Source organism: Gadus morhua, chromosome 20, assembly GCF_902167405.1.
Source record: "Gadus morhua chromosome 20, gadMor3.0, whole genome shotgun sequence".
Taxonomy (NCBI): Eukaryota; Metazoa; Chordata; class Actinopteri; order Gadiformes; family Gadidae; genus Gadus; species Gadus morhua.
In genome coordinates, this window is record NC_044067.1 from 9,540,633 (window position 1) to 9,561,661 (window position 21,029).

At 48.5% G+C, this 21,029-nt stretch overlaps 1 protein-coding gene across 1 annotated transcript in view; it reads left to right on the plus strand.

The window, feature by feature from the left end:
- The window catches only part of lrp1bb (low density lipoprotein receptor-related protein 1Bb), a 229,017-nt gene that overhangs the window by 121,358 nt on the left and 86,630 nt on the right, over positions 1-21,029 (plus strand). The window contains exons 19-28 of the mRNA XM_030344004.1: positions 67-147; positions 1,387-1,557; positions 3,833-4,015; positions 6,431-6,631; positions 9,086-9,331; positions 11,700-11,897; positions 13,106-13,310; positions 15,476-15,640; positions 15,910-16,154; positions 20,712-20,843. Coding sequence (XP_030199864.1) covers positions 67-147; positions 1,387-1,557; positions 3,833-4,015; positions 6,431-6,631; positions 9,086-9,331; positions 11,700-11,897; positions 13,106-13,310; positions 15,476-15,640; positions 15,910-16,154; positions 20,712-20,843 — 1,827 coding nt within the window. The remainder of the gene's footprint in view (positions 1-66; positions 148-1,386; positions 1,558-3,832; positions 4,016-6,430; positions 6,632-9,085; positions 9,332-11,699; positions 11,898-13,105; positions 13,311-15,475; positions 15,641-15,909; positions 16,155-20,711; positions 20,844-21,029) is intronic.

A 21,029-nucleotide genomic window follows, 5' to 3' on the forward strand; every position in this document is an offset into this window, starting at 1 on the left:
TGGTTATTTTCCAAAGCTGGGTTTAAAGTGGTTCACTTCTTATTTTGGCAGTTGTTGTGTTTTCAGCCTTCCCCACGTGTGAACCGCTGACTCAGTTCAGTTGCTCCAACGGCAGATGCGTCAGCGCCAAGTGGCACTGTGATTCAGGTGAGGCCACCTTCAACATGTTTGATTTGGTGGAGTGTTGTTTTGACGAGGTCATTTCTGCTGGTTCACTTCCTATAATTGCTTAATCAAACTGCAAACAAAACACATTGACTGCATCGTGTGCCGCAATTGGCCCAGGATGCATTTGTTGTTGTTACTTTGCGATTGGTTTTGGCTGCTTAGGAGTAACCAAGCCTTTAATAATCCACACACAGATAAATATAAATTGAATAAATAAATAAGCTAGACTAAAGGCGGCCGTATACTTGAAACCCAAATTGAAGTTTGCCCCCGTTCACACTGACAAAATGGAAGGTGAGCGACCAAATTGAAGCGCGGCTTCCGATCACCTCTCTTTGTGCAGGGTTCTCACCCCGACTAGTGAACTCACCCCACATGCTCCCAAATCAACCGCTGCCAGCAATTGGTCAACGACACCGATTTAATGATTCCATCTCGTGTCATTAATCGAACAGCCCACAAATCAGGTTGTTGTACCCCGTCCAAAACACTGTGGTCAACAGCAGTTCATCAGGCGGACCAGCCGATTTCCATTTTGTTTTAAGTATCTGGGGGTCTTGTTAGCTGAGATGGAGGCGGCAACAGGTCTCTCCTCCCTGGCATTGATATACTCTACCAGCTGCCACCTGGTAAAGTCATCAACTACCCACAGAGACAGACACTCACTCTCACACACACCCAAATAACCAATTACCCAATCGACCAAGAAACAGAAAGAGGAATTAACTGGCACAGAGATGATTGGTGAAACCAAACACAAACACAGATAGGATGGGTCAAAAGCGGTAACTCATTAGTAGAATGAATTACTAAGTCAAACACTTGCTAAACCTCTGTGTTTGATCTGCACGTTTGTGTGTGTGTCCTGTGTGTGTCTGTGTGGGTGCCCTGGATGTGTATCATTCTCTCCTCTTTGTGCGTTTGTATGTCTGTGTGTGTATGTGTGTATGTATGCGTGTGCGTCTGTTTGTGTTTGCCCTTGGTGTGTGTGTGTGTGTGTGTGTGTGTGTGTCTGTGTCTGTGTCTGTGTCTGTGTGTGTGTGTGTGTGTGTGTGTGTGTGTGTGTGTGTGTGTGTGTGTGTGTGTGTGTGTGTCCCACGTGCTTCGGGGTGTGTGTCCTGTGTGTGTGTGTGTGTGTGTGTGTATGTGGGTGCCCTGTGTGTATGTGTGTCTGTGTACTCTATGTATGTTTGTGTGTGTGTGTGCGTGTGTGTGCAGAGGACGACTGCGGAGACGGGAGCGACGAGAAGGGGTGCGTCCACTCCTGCTCCAACAACCAGTTCCGCTGCTCCAGCGGCCGCTGCATCCCAGACCACTGGGCCTGCGACGGGGACAACGACTGCGGGGACTTCAGCGACGAGAACACCACCTGCGGAGGCTCGTCAGCCAGTAAGAGAGACTGTTTTACCGGCGAGGACCAGGGGGTCGGTTCGACACAAACAGCTTAGTTTTACACACCCGACTTCAAAGGGCAGGGATGTTTAGTTCTTCCCTGTCTCCGGGAGAATTCGATGTGCTAGTTTCCGTTACCCTTTTTTGCGTGCGTGTTCCTTTAGAGTGTTTTTGTCAAGGACCTCACGTAACTGGGATAAGCCTTTGAGTCGCGTACAGCCGCACGTGACCCTCACCGTCTGTAGTGGAAGCGAGACGACGCGTCGTCGTTTCCCCTGGTGTACGGTATAGAAGCCTATGGACAGCTGTTGGGGGGTTTAATCTTGCATGACCAGACATCTATTGTTTACATTCAAACTGGCAGAAGGCTCTTTGCAATCGAGCCTGTGCCGCTTCTGACAGAAGTCTGGCTGGATGTTATGTCATGGGGGCTGTTGATATTAGTTTTAGCAGTTGCCTTGTTTTTCTCTCAAAATGAGACATCAGACTTAAAATCTGTCTTGCATGAACTGAACGCAGAATTACACTGGGAATACATTCCGATGCATTTGCGACTGATTACCCGGGCCTCATTTGAATAGGCATATGGCTTCAATTGGAGTCTTTCGCTGTAGCGGTAATCTATATGTGACCTAACTGATTTCTCAATTTTGATAATATGCACATCATCATCAACATGGGGAACTCAGTACAAATCAAGTTGATTAGTAATGGATACCCACGGATGCAGATGGATTTAAAGAGTGGAATCCGAAATGTGTTCAACGTCTGCGGTTCTCCTGGTGTATTGCATAATAAACACAAACCTAGCCGCAGCAACATTACACAATGGCTGTTGTTTGCAGAGGAGCCCCGCAAGGCGACCGCGGGTACCGTGTTCATAGCATAGAGTGTGTCTGCGATCTGTCTCACACTGGTTGGCCACTGCAGGATACCTGAACTGCTGAACAATTAATTAGCCTGTGGTCAGAAGGGATCAGACTCACGCGTGACCCATCCTATCTTGACCGTGGTCCCAAAAATAGAAAAAAAAACACGCCATCGCCTACAAAACACCTCTGAAAGCACCGGCCCACAGACATCCTCACAGCTCAGTAGCTTGTCACCAGGATGTGGACACTATTCATCAAATCGTTTCCTGATGTGAACCGCAGCCTTATCTAGCCCCACCATGTCTGCCCCCCCCCCCCCCCCCCCCCCCATGGGAGAAGGAACATCTCTTCGCCCCTCAGACCGCCGGCGGGGAAACTCAAGCTCTGCCGTTCAAGTATAAAGCACTAGATGCGTAGAGCAGAGATGCGAACACATCATGTCTGGCAGTAGCAAAGTGGCTGACTGCAGTGGGTGTGGAGTCGGGTCCAATCAGGCCAGCGGTCAATCACAGCGCTGTCTTTAAAAAACAAAAAGCACGCATCACACTGCTGGGATCCTCCCGTGACATCGCGGTACACTGCAATGCTTGTTTGGGTCAATGGTGAATTCATCACTTTGTCATGGTAATGTGTAGAGGCCTCTACATGGAAGGCCTTTCACCATTACATTTCATTCCCTGAATAGATTTGTGATGATCACAATGTAGAATTTTTTGTTTCTTTATTTAGAAGAAAATGACCTGAAATGACACAGACCTTGTTTTTTGCCAAAGCAACTCACTTCACGATGAAGCCAGATATGACTAATATCTGGATATTAGGTACCTGCAACACAGTACAGAGTGAAGAAAAGACAATTTTTTTTTATCTAATGAACTCTGTAATTAAATCTAGAGGATGGGGAAAATAACATAATCAAGTAAAAATTCAGATTATATTACTTTTACTTTGTTTATTCACTTATCATTCCATCCAAGGTCAGTTATTTCACGCCAACAGTAAAATGCACAATCATGCATAAACAGAACCTTGTTCCCCCCCTTCAAGTAGCATTACATTCACAAACGTTACCTTCCTCGACTATTATTTGGTGTAGCCAGAAGCCAGAGGGTAGGGTAGTCCGGTGATCAGTGTCATCCTCCAAGCCAAACGGTTCAGTCTTCGAACCCCAAAGTCCACAATTTAGTCATCTGAGAAACCGATCAGAACCCAATTGACATCAGACCAAGCATATCTTCCCCTGCTTTTCTTGTACTCAAGTCACTTTAGATAAAAGGATTGAAGGTATTTGACTAAATTAGTGAAACGGTGACTAGTCCGATGCGGCGGTGCTGTAGCAAAGCCAGCGTCTGCGGTTTCTCTCGGTCACGTGGCGTTTCTTCCACCGTGTCTCGCTGCAGTCTTCCCGCCCGCCATCGAGTGCAGCGGCGAGGAGTTCCACTGCGTGGTGGACGGCACGTGCATTCCCGAGCGCTGGAGGTGCGACGCCGACAAGGACTGCGACGACGGCACCGACGAGAGCGGCTGCGAGGGAACCAAGAGGATGTGCGACCCCAAGGCCAAGTTCACCTGCAAAGACACCGGTAATCCGTCTCCGTCCGCGGCCCTTGGATTCAGATTCATTAACACAACTGAAACACTGTTTTTTCACACCAGCCTCTGATGGTATTGGATATTAATAGCGAGATAGCGCTTTGCTTGAGTTTTGAGGGGTAGGTTTTTTTTGATGTGGACGCAAATAGTAAAAAGTGAATTCTTTGCCAAGCCTCAAGTCAATTATGTAGTCCCAAGGTATTTAAAGAAAAATATGTTTTTTATTTCCGTTATCATGAGCTTAAGTACCAGCTTTATCGCTATTTATCAGGATTTTTTTTTGTATTTCATCCACGAAATGGATGAAATATATTCCATGCTTCCATTTTTATGCACCTGAAATAACTGAGCCAAAAGTGGGATATTTGCTCATAAATCATTTAAAGAGGAGTTGTCCACACTGCATCGAGCAGGGACCCAAATAAATATAAAAAGTTAACAGCACTTGAGTAGAAAATCTCTCTCTGGACATGTTGGCCCATTTTAATGTTGGATCACATATCAAACTTTAAAAGCATTGAGCTTTTCCTTTTATCTGTTATTTTTTCTCAAGGTCACTGCCAAAGTTGAAAAACGTTATTCAAAAACATATTTTTCTCATTTTATGGAAACACGTAGATAAGAGGATATCTCCTTTCCTTATTTGTTTTGCACATCTAGGTTACGGTGTTGCATTAATAACGGCTTTCATTGGGAAGTTGAGGGAAATCAAGGGCACATTTCCTCATGAATCATATCTATATATAAACATCTCTATAAATGTACACAAAGGTTATTCAAAGTGTTGTATCTACGGTAATGCCTAATAATTCCCCTTCATGAGTTTACCTGTAACAGGAAGTCATACTGTGTGCTAAATGAGAAAATGTGAGGTGAAAAGTAAATGTAGAGAAATTAACCACATGAATAATTGACAACATTCTTACTTACTAAGACTTTTAGTCACTTGCACTAAGCTCCATTAATATTAATTCGACATTAATATTATGTCAAATCGAAATAACTAATGCCATCTGATGTTTTCACACACCCTCTTCTGTAGTTAATTCAACCTATTCAAAGGACCGAAAGTACCACGTGCGCGCGCGCGCGCACACACACACACACACATACGCGCACGCGTGTGAACTTCTGCGCGGTATCCCTCCCATACCTTCACAAGGCGCTAAATTCTCCCGCCGCCGCCGCTCGTATGATCCGGTACCAAGCGTAAAGCTGGGGGCTGCCGCGGCTCCAGCAGCCAGCTTTGATGGAGACGAGTGGTAATTGGAGATGTGTGGCGTTGCGAGCCTCACCTGGCAGAATGCATTTACCATGATACGGGCTGGCGTACGTCCACCGCTACCCTCCTCCACCGCCCTCCTCCTCCACCCCTTCACAGGCCCGCCTCGCTCGGCACTGTACTGTAAAGGGAATTTCAGATGGGCTCTAACCCCACCGTGTGTGTCTGTCTGTCTGTGTGTGTGTGTGTGTGTGTGTGTGTGTGTGTGTGTGTGTGTGTGTGTGTGTGTGTGTGTGTCTGTCGGTCTGTGTGTGTACGTACCGGTGTCGAGTGTTGATCGAAGCTCTCCAGGAAAATAATTTGGCACATTCAACTTCATGTTTATTCAGTGAGAGAAAATAGCTCCGCATCCGACTGAAGATTATTTCAAATATGCAATTACTTCATAAAGTGTACGAGTGTACGCCTTGAGCCCATCAAAGAAGACAACCTTTTTCCCACAGAGCTATGATCGCATTTTAGTGTTGATACCAATTGTGCGTGTCTGTGTGTCTGTGCCACATGTCTCAAATGCAAAAGTTTTGCAGACGTTCAGATATGGAGAGAGCTTTGTTACAGGCTCTCAACCGGAGTGATGTGCAGACAGCTTCGGAACAGAAGTCACTCATGTACATGCTCAATGGCCTGGCAAACCAGCCTCAATCGCTGAACCTTTTAGGCCAATGTGGTGAACGAGCAGGTTTCAATAAGGAATGAATGGCTGGATGTTTTGTCGTGGATCCGTAGGCCAAACAGGGCTGTCGAGGGAGCCCGTTCTCCATTCCGTTTCTTGCTAATGAATTGTGCATCAGGGCTCTTCGTTCATCCGCAATCGACTGAACATATTACGAAAACATCAAGGGGTTTTCTTCTCCTTCAGAAGGTTTCAACCCAGCAACCAGTTGTGTTGCCAATTCTTTCTACAAGTCCTAAACACTGCACTGTTGTTCATTCAGAGCACCCACGCTAAAAGCTAAAGCGCCGTGGCAGACACCAACAACATTAGCATCGCATGTAAAAGGTTGAGGCTTTTGCGTTGTTTTTACACACTGGAACGAGGTGTTCCATGTGTTCCAAGCAAACCCTCTTTCATGCGAATCAATACGGTCACGCTTGATATCCCCCCCCCCCCTGAACATCGCAGGGAAGTGCATCACCAAGAGCTGGGTTTGCGACGGCGATATCGACTGCGAAGACCGCTCGGACGAGGAGTCCTGCGAGACGGCCGTCTGTAAGCCGCCCAAGTACCCGTGCGCCAACGACACCTCGGCTTGCCTCACGCCCGACAAGATCTGCAACGGCAAGGTGGACTGCGCCGACCGCTCCGACGAAGGGCCCATCTGCGGTAAGGAAGCGCGCCTTCGCTAGAAAGTGTGTGTGTGTGTGAGTGTGTGTGTGTGTGTGGGGGGGGGGGTGTTGTGGTGTGTGTTTTTTGTTGGTTTCAGGATTGAAGTTCACGCAGAGTGAAGATTGAGTGAATGTGTGTTTTTTGATTTAGGCAGCAGCATGGCACATCCGAAGGGAAACCAGGGCAGACAAGTACTGACATCTTTATTGAACCGTCAGGTTTTCAGGATTCATAAATTATTGATGCTGCTAGTAGAATAGTACAACAAATATGTATTTGTGGTTGCAATGTTAAGCTTGCCTACAAAGACTTCAGGATGCCCAAAAAAACATAATTTTGTTTGAGTGGAAATCCATCTGACAAGGTCAAGTTCCCATTGCCTTCAAAGGATTATGGCAATCACTGTATCCTTTGTCAAAATTAATTGCTTGAAGGGCTAACATTGTGTTTATAGTGCACTGTTAGCCCTTCAAGTGCTTTTGAAGGGCTAACATTGTGTTTATAGTGCACGACGTTAGCCCTTCAAAAACCCTTCAAGTGCTTTTGAAGGACTCGTGTATTTATAGTGCATTGGGGCATGTGGTTGCAAGTAATAAAAAAACAAAAAAATAACAAACAAACAAACACTAAATATCCCTCAACCATGTAATTCAACCATTTATTCCCGCGTCCATCACACCGTGCATCCTCATGCTGTTCCCACTCTACCGTTGGCCGCCATCGTTTACCTGTGCTCTCTCGTCGTCTTTTCCAGCCTCTCCCCCCAGGTTGATTCAGCTAGGCACCACAGCCCAATTGTGCCAACTTTAATATTCATTTTTCATGCCCCCATAATAAACACAGGCAGAGGGAGAGAGAGAGAGAGAAAGAGAGAGAATCCTGCAGAGCCTACCATAGCTCAGGGCCTCAAGACGATGCTGTATTGATCTAGAGACCAAAGCAAGGGGGGGGGGGGGGGGGACGAAACCACTATGCCTGCCCTTTTTCCTTTCTCGATTTCATTTTGTGTTTTATTTTTCGTTTCCAGCGGCACACTTGTGTGCTCGTTCTAAACCTGTTTGTCCGGGCATCCTTTAGACGGATGGGGATGCGATCTGGTGAGAGCGGCCTCATGGGGGGTCTAATCTCTTTGATTGAGCAGTGTGGACACAGAAGGTTCATTTCCACTGGAGTGTCACTGGAAATGAGTCCTCTGAAGGCCAGTCCCTGTAGGATATCCTCGGCCTGGATAGTGGAGGGAATTCAGGGGGGGGAGACAGAGAGGGACGGCCAGAGAGAGCAGAGATTCTATTTGCTCTTTGTTCAGTAAGTGGGATGGGGGGACCTTGAGGGCCGATTGATTTGCCTCACCTCCAGGGGGATTAATTCTTCCTTGACAAACAACGGGGGGAACCGATAGTGATCCAGCCTGCCCAGATAGACTTTTGTTTCGGGCCCCCCCCCCCCCCCCCCCCCCCCCCCGCTGAGCGTTGGCCCCTCAGCAAAGCGGGGGTCGTGGGAGAGACCCCGTCCACGATCGCTCCTTAACCAATGCCCCGTTTTTCATCTCAACCTGGCAGCTGCTAACCTCCAAACCAGTCGGCTTTTCTAGAAAACACAGCCCACCAAGTCAACCCGCTTGCTGTGTATTCCAGTGTTTTTATCCCTCTACGATTCCCTGTCTCTGATCTGTTTTGCGTCTTAGAGGCAGAGCACAGGATACTGTCTTCTTGAGCAGCTTTCTTGTTTGTTTGTTGAGGCCGTTACTACAATAAAAGCCAATCCCGCCATGTCTCTCCGCAGTCATGCAGCTGAGCTTTGCAGTGGGCACATTCATTATGTAATGGCTTTCCCTATAGCGTCAGATAAACAATAGCTCAAACACCGATCCCTCCTCGCCCCCCGCTGCACTAACTGGCCTGAGGCTCAGAGTCGATGCTTGTTTTGTTCTCTGGACATTTGGCTTAAAAATGATTGAATAACTTTAATAATACAATAAATATACTAAAACTTAAAAATGAATGCACATGGCATCAATAGATAATATGCTGTTCAAAATGTACAGCGCATAAAGAATTCCACATTGACACTGTCCAATTATTATCAGAAGAAGGGTGTACTGTATGTATTTCCTACTGATCCATCCCATTAACATTTAATGCTGCTGGCCCAGTGGCATTCAATTGGCCAGTGTGTCTGACAGACACTGTCCCCAAGACAATCTTTAATGGCCCCCACTCAAAGTTGTGACTATCAGCGTAAGAACATAAAACCAATTACCGTTACTTGACTGCTTAATAATTTATTTAAACAAGTACAAACACTTAACGCCAACGTTCTTAAGTACTGACCCGATTGGTCCGATGAGTTGAAAATGTTCAAATGTTCCTCATCATCACCATCATCATCACCATCCTCGTCCTCCTTTGACCCCCCTAACGCCCCTCCTGTTTCCCCTCCCGGCCCCTGCAGACAGGTGCCTTGTGGCGCGCGGCGGCTGCAGCCACCAGTGCACCGTGGCCCCGGGGAAGGGCGTGGTGTGCTCCTGTCCCCCGGGCCTCCACCTGGACGCCGGCAACAAGACCTGCGAGGCGGTGGACTACTGCAGCCGCCACCTGCGCTGCAGCCAGGTGTGTGAGCAGTACAAGACCACCGTCAAGTGCTCCTGTCGCCCCGGCTGGAGATTGGACCCGGACGGAGACACCTGTCACAGCACGGGTAGGTTGGGGGTCAGAGGTCAGCAGAGGGGGGGGGGACGGGGGACGCATGACCTGTCTGTGTGTGTGCGTGTGTTTATGTTGTGTAAGCTGTCAGTTTGTGCTTACTGCTGTGTGTGTGTGTGTGTGTGTGTTTGGGGGGGGGGGAGGTTTGTGTGGGTGTGTGCGGGTGTATGTTACGTATACCGTGTGTTTATCTTGACTTCTTTGTGTGTGTATGAGGTAACCTTGGGTTATATGTGTGCATTTGTTGCTATGAATTATGTATGTGTGCATATGAGTTTACTGTGTGTGTTTGTGTGTGTTTAGGTTATACATGCTGTGTGTATGTGTGTGAGAGAGAGTGACAGAGAGACAGAGAGTCAAAGAGACAAAGTGAGTGGGTTTGTCTCTAGAAATGTCGGTGTACAGTATGTGAGTGCATGCATTCCTTTTAATGAGGACCCCCTCGCATATTTGGCCCCTGGCTTTGTTGCCAGTTACTTTCCCTGCCTTGTTAGTGTCTTGTTCGGTGCAATATCTATAGAGGCAATATTGCCTTCTATAGATCTACCTCCATACATTTTCCAGGCTTTTCTGGTGTCCTTGAACCATGACACCATATTATGATGATTCACTGCACACATATGAACTGATAGCACCTTTAATAACATTCAGATATTCTATATGTAAAGGATGTATGTTAGCAGGACATGGTTTAGCATAGTTACATTTTATGTTTAACAGTTAATATTACAATCTGTAGAGCTTCGTTTTAGTTTTTAGTTTTCACCTCTTGACATTTTAATAAATTCTACAAAATCTATTTGGCCTTCTAAAAAATTATTGTAACTTGGAATTTTGCATATTGATATTCGAGGTGAAACATTTGAAGAGAAACCTTCAAAAATCAACTTGCAAACTCACTTTTTTCTCAAAGGGAAATCGTACAGTGGCAAAAGCAAAGAGCTGAGGATGAGTCGTGTGAATGCAATCTTGCAGGTCGCTGCTGAGGGTTTTGCTGAGGAGCCAGACAGGGAGAGAGATGGACCGGTGAATGGTAGAAGATGGGGATGCACTCGGCTGTCGTTTTCAAATGGTGTCAGCGTAAAACATGTCAAGGCGTCCGCGCGATACGCACCCTTCCTCTCTGATCTGCGCTGATGCAGACCTGGTGCTGACCCGATGGGGTCGTCACTCTAGTCGGGGCCGGCGCGGAGCTAAAGTGCGGCCGCTCTCTCGCTCGTCTCTTTTGTCTTCTCGAATCTGCCCTCCCCGAGCGCCGTTCACACACACGCAACGCGCGTTTGACTGAAATTGTTAATGTTTTATTGAATCAAACCGCCACACAAACAACATGAGCACGCTCACCGCGGGCTGCTTCTGATTGGAGTTATTAAATGAGCGTCTCGCTGAGGCGGCGTGGCGGAGAGGCACGTGCGCGCTCCTTGGCTCGGAGAGAAGATGGGCACGTGCTCGCGGTTGGCTTGTCAGGTTCAGATTTATGGAGCCCCTTTTGATTACTCGCTCCTCTGTTTCGCTCCAAGATTGATGGTGGTCGCGGCTCTAATCTTACATTAAAGAAGGAATAGGATATGCAATTTTCCATTGGAAGCGGGCACCGGCAGGATTGTACGGAGCGCCGACATAAATCAAATTTCGCACACAAACACAAACATCCTCATTTAATCTTGACAAAGGTGTTATTGGATTCCCTGTGAAGTTGCGGGCGCTCGTCTGGGTTTCGAATTTGCATTGCAGATCGCGGGTCTAGCTAAATAAATAATCACAGGGGCTGGGGCGGGGGAAAGGGGAAACATCGGGGGCGGCCAGAGATGCTCCGTGCTCCATTTGCCGTCTACTTAAGGGCTTGTCTGGTCGCCGGGTCTTGGGGCCTACGGGGCCCCACTCTCCCGGGCTAGGGGACCTCTTTAATTGCACGTGGATTCTGTTCCGAGAGCCTCATAAATAAGTCTTGAGGAGGAACAAACAGTTCTGAAGATGGTGTGTCAGGGTCTGAGTGTGTGTAGTTTTGTGCAGGAGAGCATGCCCACTTGTGTTCACGTGCACTGCGCTGCGCTGTGTGTGTGTGTGTGTGTGTATGTGTGTGTGTGTGTGTGTGTGTGTGTGTGTGTGTGTGTGTGTGTGTGTGAGCGTGTGTTTGTGTGTGTTTGTTTGTGTGTTTGTGTGTGCGGCATGTATTCATTCGCAGCCGTGGGCATGCACATTGTCTTCCTCTTGTTCTGCCAGGTACCACCGCAGATCCTGTGGCACTTTTTTAGCCCAAATCTTGTTGTGTTTTCATTTGTTTTATTTTCTGTGTCTCTTCCCCCGCCCCCATCGTCCCTCTTCCTCCTCCTCCTCCTCCTCTTCCTCCTCCTCCGGACCAGATCCCTTCGAGGCATTCATCATTTTCTCCATCCGCCACGAGATAAGAAGGATAGACCTGCACAAGCGGGACTACAGCCTGCTGGTGCCGGGCCTGAGGAACACCATCGCCCTGGACTTCCACTTTAATCACAGCCTGCTGTACTGGACCGATGTGGTGGAGGATAAGATCTACAGGGGCAGGCTCTCCGAGACCGGCGGTACGGCGCTCCCACTGGCACGCGCACACATAGGCACACACAACCATATCTACACGCACACACACGCAAGCATACACATGCACGCACGCACGCACGCACGCAAACATGCTGGCACACAAACCAAAGCAGACATGTGCACATTCGTGAACGCCGGGCACGCACACAGCCACGTTCTGAGACGGTGGCACACACGCAGGACTATGCCCCATCACAGAGCGTATAACTGCACTGTTGCAGCCACGTGCACGCCCCGCCGGCAGGAGAACGGAACCCTCCCTGGTGGAGTATCAACCCGCGACGCTCACACCTCCTCTCCTGCTGTGATAAAACAGATCTGAGGTTCTTTTTATACCACAAAGTCTTTACACGCGCTCTGCGTCGACGCGCCGGGAAACTGATACCATCTCCTCTCTCTCTGTCTCTCTCTCTCTCTCTCTGTCTCTCTCTCTCTCTCTCTCTCTCTCTCTCTCTCTCTCTTTCCCCCGCACTCCCCAATTGCACCCCGTTGAGGATTCACATCTCCCGAACGGGGACCCATCCAAAACGCCGAGGGACCAGCGTGAGAAACAGAGAGAGGGAGAGCGGGAGAGGGAGAGTGAGAGAGAGAGTAAAAAAAACAGTCCTTAGTGGTTGCAGTATCTCAAGAAAGTGATGAAGTGGAGGTGTTCCCGGCAGCGCGTCGTGGTTAAAGCCGCCCGTGTAGTCGTCGGCGTCGTTGTCTGAGGAGGCTGAGCGAGGGCCTTTCATTCTTCTCCCTCTGCGGAGGCTCAGCACGAGTGCACTCTCTCTCTCTACGCCTGCTTCCTTCTTCCTCGCCATTTGTGTGAATTGCTCAAAAGCCCCGGCGTCACCGGATAATTGTAAACAGCTGGATTATAGGCAAGTCTGGGGAGAAAAGGCGTATTTTTTATGTCTAATAAAATGCTGCGGAAAGCAATCTCCTTCCTCAGTGCCTTTCTTGATAGTCTTCCCGGGATTGTGTTTATTTGTGTTTGAACCTCTTAGAATATGCAGTTTTTACCCACTCGGGGAAATCACAGCAATGTACGGCGGTAGCGTGTCAATTCCGCGACACCACACACCAAAGTCACGCTCCGTCCTCGCGCCTCTCCAGGATATGACTGACAGGCGTCGTTGTTGTTGTCGCCGTCATTGTTGTTACTTGTCGATGTTGACGCTGACACCATTTGTCGCCATGGTAATTCCAGGGGTGTCTGGCATCGAGGTGGTGGTGCAGCACGGCCTGGCCACGCCCGAGGGCCTGGCGGTGGACTGGATCGCGGGGAAGCTGTACTGGATCGACAGCAACCTGGACCAGATCGAGGTGGCCATGCTGGACGGGGAGATGCGCGCCACGCTGATAGCCGGCGGCATGGAGCACCCGCGCGCCATCGCCCTGGACCCGGGTCAAGGGTAGGCCACCTCGCTGCCTCCCAGGTCCCCGCACTTCACTCCCGCTGCTGCCAAATATATCTATCTCGCACCCCCCCGCGCCCCGCTGCTCACAGGGAATGGGATCGTATCGATTGGAGCCGTCATGGATCAGAGATCATAGCAATGAAAACAGATAAAAAAGGGGGCGGGGTGCGACACTGGGAGTGGAGGGGGGGGGCAAAAATTACAACCGGCCTTTCGTATCCCTCCACTTCCTGCATGCCGCGTTGATGTATGAAGATGTCTGCCGGTGTTAGGCTCCATTAAAGCCACAGATAGGGGATACATCAATAACAGCCCCGTGGACACGGCTCCACCAATGACAAGTGATGTAGCTCAGCGCGGCCCATTCAATCACTCGCCTTCAGCCCCCCTCCCCACCCCCTCACCCCCCCCACCCCCCCACGCCTGATCTGGTATGTATGCGCCGTTCCTTCTATCCACATCAGGGCCGAGTCCAAATTAAGTTTTGTGCCTTTTTGTTCCCGCTGTACCCTGCGTGCCGTTCCGTTCCCTCGGCAGATATATTCCGCCAGAGAATACATGTTTGTTGATTCTGCAGGAGAGAGACACAAGCGCGAGGGAGGGACTGTTTGTCGTGGGACTGCCTGTGGATTTAAAATGGCAGGCGGCGGCGGCACCCTCAGACAGCGGGAGTGTTAGCTTTCGCCAGAAGCCGCTTCACATTAGCGATTCACAGAAAGTGTTAATGCGTACTTTGTTCTTAGGATTTTTTTTTTCCGGCGTGCCGGCTGTCAATGTTTTATAGATGTAAAGCGTCGGCTGATATATGCTCGAACAACATGGGTTGCTGGCAAAGAAACAAACAAGTTCCATTCACAACGCTAATCGCTAACCGCTAGCGCGCTTTCCCTCGTATCGACGGTGCGTCATTGCCCTGCTTAGGAGACGCTGTCTGGTTGTTAAGACCATGGATTCTCATTTAACGGAGAGTAGCAGGAAAGATGGCTTGTGATGGAACGTTACATTAAATGGAGCACGGAAAGTCTTAGCGTTTTTTCAAATCAATGAAGCGCTGTTCGATGTGTTGGCATTGCTAATGGTGTTTGAATTAGCAACCTGCGCACGCACCCAGTCCAACGCTGATCTCTAATATTTAGACGATGGCTACATACAGCAGCCCACCGACGAGGATTAATGGATGCTTTTGGTGGCTAAAGGCACAATTCCATCGCAGGGCTATAATTCTGATGTAATTACTTGAATCCACTCAAAGGAGTTTGTAATTGATCATCGGAGGCGCCCATCCAAAAGATACCGCAATCGATCCGGACAAGAATAGTTCTGTTATCGTCAGCGTGTGATGTAAACCCCGGCCTGGCCGCACTGGCTCCTGCCCCTCCTGCTGAGGGAAGTCAGAACGACTCGATGTTAATGTTGCAGCGGTGGTGGTGGTCAACGCAGTGACAGTGTCGCTTTTCAGGCTTCGGTGAGCTGTGAAGAGTCATAAAAAGCAAAGCAGATGGCCTCCCTCTCCTGGCCAGCATCACAGATGTTGAGGGATAATGCCGGCCAGCCCGACACTGTCCCTCAACTTGTTTATAGGCCCTCTTACAACCGCACTGTGTGCAATTACTCTGTGGTGCGGCGTAATTGTGTTGACACAGCAGTGAATAATGACTGACCCGCCTGCCGTCAGGTGTGGCTTCCCTGGGATTGATTGAGGTGTGCGATCAAAGGGGCTTTGCATGGATTTCCGCTGTGCGAATTTATTTTTTGGGTTCTTTGAAGAAAAGATTATGAATGAAGCGGAGGAATGTGCGTGGATGAGGATGGTCCATTATTGCAGGCCCTTGAGAAATGTATGCACTTTTTTTCGGAGTGTGCCTGTCCTTTTGAGGAGCAAGTAATAATGTCAGGCTGACCTTTCTGTCTCTCTCTCTCTTCCTCACTCTCTCTCTCTCTGTCCGTCTCCCTCTTTCTCCTTCTCTCTCTGTCTTTCTCTCTCTATCTTTCTGTGTCTCTCTCCCTCCTCCTCCGTTGCTCTCTCCCTCCTACTCTATCTCTCTCTTTCCTTATTTTTCTCTCTCTCTCTCTCTCTCTCTCTCTCTCTCTCTCTCTCTCTCTCTCTCTCTCTCTCTCTCTCTCTGTCTCCTTGCTGCGTTCTACGGGGGCTGCTCAAGGATCCTCTTCTGGACGGACTGGGACGCCACCTTCCCCCGCATCGAGGCGGCCTCAATGAGCGGCGAAGGCCGCCACATTGTGTTCAAGGACATGGAGATCGGGGCCTGGCCCAACGGACTGACCCTGGACCACCTGGAGAAGAGGATTGTCTGGACCGACGCACGGTACGCCGCGCAGAGGGTCCTCATGCAGGCGCTCGGGCGCTAGCACGAATGCGCGTTCTCCTCGAGCTGGCGCCCGGGCGCTAGCTCTCGGCTAGCTCTGGCGCTAGCTCGGGTGCTAGCTCTCGCTTACTCTGTCGCCAGTTCTCGGCTAGCTCAAGAAGAACACGCATTTGTTTCAATGCGATTTTGTTGAGGTTTTCTTTAAAGAAAAAGAGTGTTGTCACGCAATTAGACAGGGAATTTTGTGGATTTGCTTTTTTTCCGAGCAGCTCCGACGCCATATACTCGGCGCTGTACGACGGCACGGGCGTCATCGAGATCCTGCGCGGACACGAGTACCTCTCGCACCCCTTCGCCGTGTCCCTGTTTGGGGGCAGCGTGTACTGGACAGACTGGAGGACCAACACCCTGGCCCGGGCCAACAAGTGGACGGGCGCCAACGTGACGGTGATCCAGAAGACCAGCGCGCAGCCCTTCGACCTGCAGATCTTCCACCCCAGTCGTCAGCCCCAGGGTAGGAGGAGCTCCATGTGTCTCCCCAACCCCCCCACCAAATGCTTTTTAATTTTTTGGTTTGTTGTAATGGTGTGTTCGAGGTGCCTCGTACACCACCCGCGCGACTTGCTCTTGCCGTCGTTGTTTGACGAGTCGTGCGGTCAACCTCACTGAATCGGTGGACTCTCAGAATCCCGAGTGGGAACGACCCAAAGGGGGCGTGCCTCGAAGAAGTGGCGCAAGAAAGCTGAGACTTCACACTTTGAAACTCGTGCGGGTGTTGTGTACAAGGCATCTCGAACACACCATAAGTTGTGTTGTGTTGCTGTGTCAGCCAAAATACTTTTTATTTTGGGACAGACTACACTATTTTGACTCAGAGGAGTTGCCAAAAAATTGCAAACGCTGCCCATCTAGCGAAAAGAAAGGGAAATGCTTGGGACAGTAATGTATGTTTTTTTTAGTTGTATAATTGAATCCGAGCATCTGTCATCAGCAGCCAATGCTACGTTCGGTCGGTGGGAGTAGGAAGCTAATTTATCCCACTAACTGTGGACAAATTTGGCCCAGGCTACAAGGCAAACCATTGGATATCGTATGATGCAGCATTGTTTTTTGAACCTCAATCCCTTGTCGCAAGGAGCAAAAAAAGGAGAGGGGGGGGGGGGGGGGGGGGTACAATAGATTTAATTTCAGCTCCTGGCTATGTCCTTATTGGAGCTGTCAATCACACAGCTCTGCAGTGCGTTCACAATGAGCTGGTGGCTGAGTGATTGCGAAAGGTGTTCATGCAGAGAATTAGCTTGCATTACTGCTGCCTCTGAATGTCTGCTCCCCCCTACCCCCCCCCCCCCCCCCCCCGACTGTCCAAATTTGTCTAATTGGTCCAAGCTAATGTATCAAGCTATTTAAAAAATTAATTAAAGAAGAGTGGCCCACATGAATGACTGGAGTAGCGTAATGGGAGCCTGGCGGGTTATTCCACAGCATCAAAGATGATGATGCGTGTGTGTGTGAGTGTGTGTATTTGTGGGCATGTGTGTGGCGAAGAATTTAAGTACAGAAACCAGCCATTAATCAAAGCAATTAAAAAATACACGAGTGCATTGTGATTACTGAAGCTATGTAAAATATTCAGCATTCATCCTTTTTTTTGGGGGCTTGTTCAATATTTTTATCCTCAGTAATGGATCCTTTCCTTTGAGTCTGTCTCGGCAGGACAGCTACTCAGTGTTGTAGGAACTGAGCCTACATTTCATGGTACAAAAGCTACAGCTTGCTACAGATACTCTGCTTGACAGATGGCCTCCATGTATTACAGCCAATCCCCCCCCCCCCCCCATATTCGAGCAGATCAGCTTGCATGTCACCCCTGCCAAAATTAGATTAATAGCCTGGAATCTGTTTTCATTCATTGTTAAATGTCCTGGTAATCCTATTCTAAAAACAGAAAAAAGAAAGGAAAATGATGGATATTTGCAAAGCAAACGTACCAAAAGGACATGTTGGAGCTTGTGTGCAGCCGTCGCCCAGGAGTGGCTGGCTTGGGGGTCTGGGACCACCTGGTTCTGTGCTCTTGTCTGTTTTACATCCGTGCCTCCGCACCCAGTGCCAAGACTCTCAGGCCTACTGCAGATGCAAGCCACCCGGCCGTAGAGCGCCGTCATTACGTACTGTAGGTAACCATGTTTGCATCTACTCTGCAGTCCTCGGATGACGCGGGAGTGTGACCTCACCACGTCTCCCTTCCCCGTATCTGCCTCCCCTCCCTTCCCCTTCCACTGCTCTGCCGCACGAGTGTGGGCGCAATTAGTGGAAGATCCCTTTAAGGAGCCGGCAAGCACACTTTTTTAATCCTGTTGGGAAGTGGTGACCGGGAGGGTGACGGAGGCGTAGTATGAGGGTGGATACCCCCCCCCCCCCCCCCCCCGGACCACACTGCTGGTGACCTGCGGGGTCACCCGAGGGTGAAGTGTGTATGGGTGGATGAGGGCTGGAGTGGGTAACAGGTGCCAGCTGTGGAGATTCACTAAAGGCGTCAACAGCTGGAGACATGCCACCGCAGCTGGAAGCTGGGTGATTTTATTTTGTTTTTCATATTTTGTGTGTATAATGTGGTTATGAATTGAGGTGGCCGTGCCAGTTATTAGATTACACTGAGGGGATGCCAGGTCGGCAAAATAGAATGAGAAATAATTGGTTGGTTATATTCCCAGTATAGCACGTTGTAAACAAAGAATAAAAAATAAAATGGCCATTTTCATAGCAAATCTGGAAACAACTCAATCAGGGTTCAAGCATCAGCATCTGATTAACTATGTCATAACATTTGTGGGACCACTTTTAACACACATATTAGCTTTTCTATTTTCATTCCATTTCGATAGGGTAAGGATGGAGTTTTCAACACAAGTAGAATAAATAGCCATTTCAATCCACACTGTGTATTCTGGCCACTGTTGACATACAGATATTCCAATCCCATTCTGAAAGCTTCACCAACTTGCAAATTAGTTTATCTGTGGAGGAATATCTCCATAATGAAACAGGAAACTGTTACTGGCCTAACTCCAGCCATTTCAGTTTTGGGTTTTCCTGTTCTGTTATAACCTAGTAGGACTGCTGGATCCAAGATTAGTCGTTACCAAACAGCATTACAGTTGTCAAAAGCCAGGGAGTTCTGGAAGGATTCATTAGGCTGACACTATTGCATCCCTGGTCACAGCCATGTTTGCAATTTGACTTGGATTGGCCGGTGAGGAGGAATGATATAATCCAGGCCAGATTTCTTCACACACACACACACACACACACACACACACACACACACACACACACACACACACACACACACACACACACACACACACACACACACACACACACACACTTATAATGTATATTGATAACAACATTGTGAACAAGCGTGGGTGGTGCTGGCTGGCAGTGGGGAGGAGAAAATACATGGTAATTGTGTCTGCAGTAGCATTACAGCAAATATAATAGTCTTCTAAACAAATAAGAATAGTAAATACGGCCCCTCCTTGGGAAGACACACAATGAATACTAAGCACTGCTTTCTTCCCTGGCCCGAGACTGTCTGAATGTACCATTTCGTGAAAGACCATGAGTGTGTTTGTATGAGTTGCAACGTTTGTAACGCTCATGTTTTGTCGCTCTTTTCATCGCAGTGCTTGGGTGGCAGTGATGGTCATGCTACAGCCAGTGTCATAATAATGGGAACCTTAGAAAGCAGACCTTGGTTGACTTCAAGGAGTCTTTGATCTGCGAAACCCAATGTGCTGTTCAACCAGCCATCAATATTTAGATAGAGTGTTTTGTCTTTTTTTTTTCTCGTATCTGAGGACAATATAACATAGCCTTGGAAATTGAAGCTGGTCCCCAACTATTCATTCAGGCTCTGCCCAAAATTAAATAAACTTGGGCTTGCCGGACTTTAAGAACTTCGCTAGGATAGAGGCTTTGGAGCAAATTTAATCTGTGAGAGAAATATTATTTAATTCCTTGGATGATCTGTTATAAAGTAGGATTGTGTGGGAATTGGTGCTCTTCAAATATCTTGCTACCACAAGAACACTGAGCTAAAACCCAATGTCAACATCACAGAACTGGTTGTACCAATTGAAAAATGTGTTGGGAAATATTTTCTAGGGAAATTGTTGGCAGTGTAAGATTGTATATATTGAGGTTATACATTTGAGGCCTTTTGACAATAACTGTGACGAGGAAATTAGAAAAAAACAACCTGGTTTCTTCTAAGTGCTTGCCGAAGCTACCACAGGTCTCCTTTCTGTGTTGTTCTTCTTCCTGAATCTGTTTGATCTTGTCATGGAGATTAATTGGAAGCTCATTCGCAAGGTTATGCCTCGATTTAAGCTGATGGATAATCTGTTGCAATCGCCACGATAAATGGTGTTAATGCCGCTGCGGTGGAGTTGTTTCTGCCGAAATTACGGACAGGGATACTCTCAGTTATTTATATTTTTGAACAACGCCTTTGAGGAAAGCTCTGGCCTTGTCTGCTAACTGCGTGTTTTTACATTTCCTTTTAATCACTATCTTGCATGGCTACAAGTTGACGTAAGTGTTAAGGGTTTTCATTTTTTCCGAGTTCAAAACTAGGCCTGGGTTAAAATACGGTCGGGAGCGAGTGAGAGTGCTCCTTGGAGTGACGCAATTTGTGGAGGACCATAAAACAACATGTGGCCAAAGCTTTTAGTCCATATGAATGTATTGATCCTCCCTTTTCTTCTCTGGCAGCCCGCCTTTTCTTTGCTATTCGTGGGGGTTTTAAGGAGCATTCTCAGGTTTTCACTTGACTTTTTTCTTCATTTTTCCTAGTCCATCCATTTCCCTCCTGCCTCGATTCCATCCCCTCTCCCTTCTCTTTAGTTCGCCCTTTGTTCCCTCATGGGTTGCAGGAGTATATGCGTTCTCCTGCGTTGACCTCTTTCAAAGGCACACAGTTAGAGACAGGAAACCAATCAATGGAATCAAAATCATGAAAGAGACCTATAGGCGCCTGACTCACAATCTGCGTTTCTCGCCCCTCCAGCGACCAATCCGTGCGAGGCGAACGAGGGCCGTGGCCCCTGCTCGCACCTGTGCCTCATCAGCTACAACCGCACGGCATCCTGCACGTGTCCACACCTCATGAAGCTGGCGCCTGACCAGCTGTCGTGCTTCGGTGAGTTAGCAGGGATGGGCGGTGGTGGTTTGACTTCCAAAAACACGGACCTGCTGTGAATGCATCGTCACGGTGTGGAGGGCGTGTGAACCCCTTGTCCCTGGAGTTCTCCTCTCACAACGTAACGATTGGAACGGGATCCTAAAAACAAGCGTTATCCGAAAGGGAGAGGGGCGGGACTTGCGA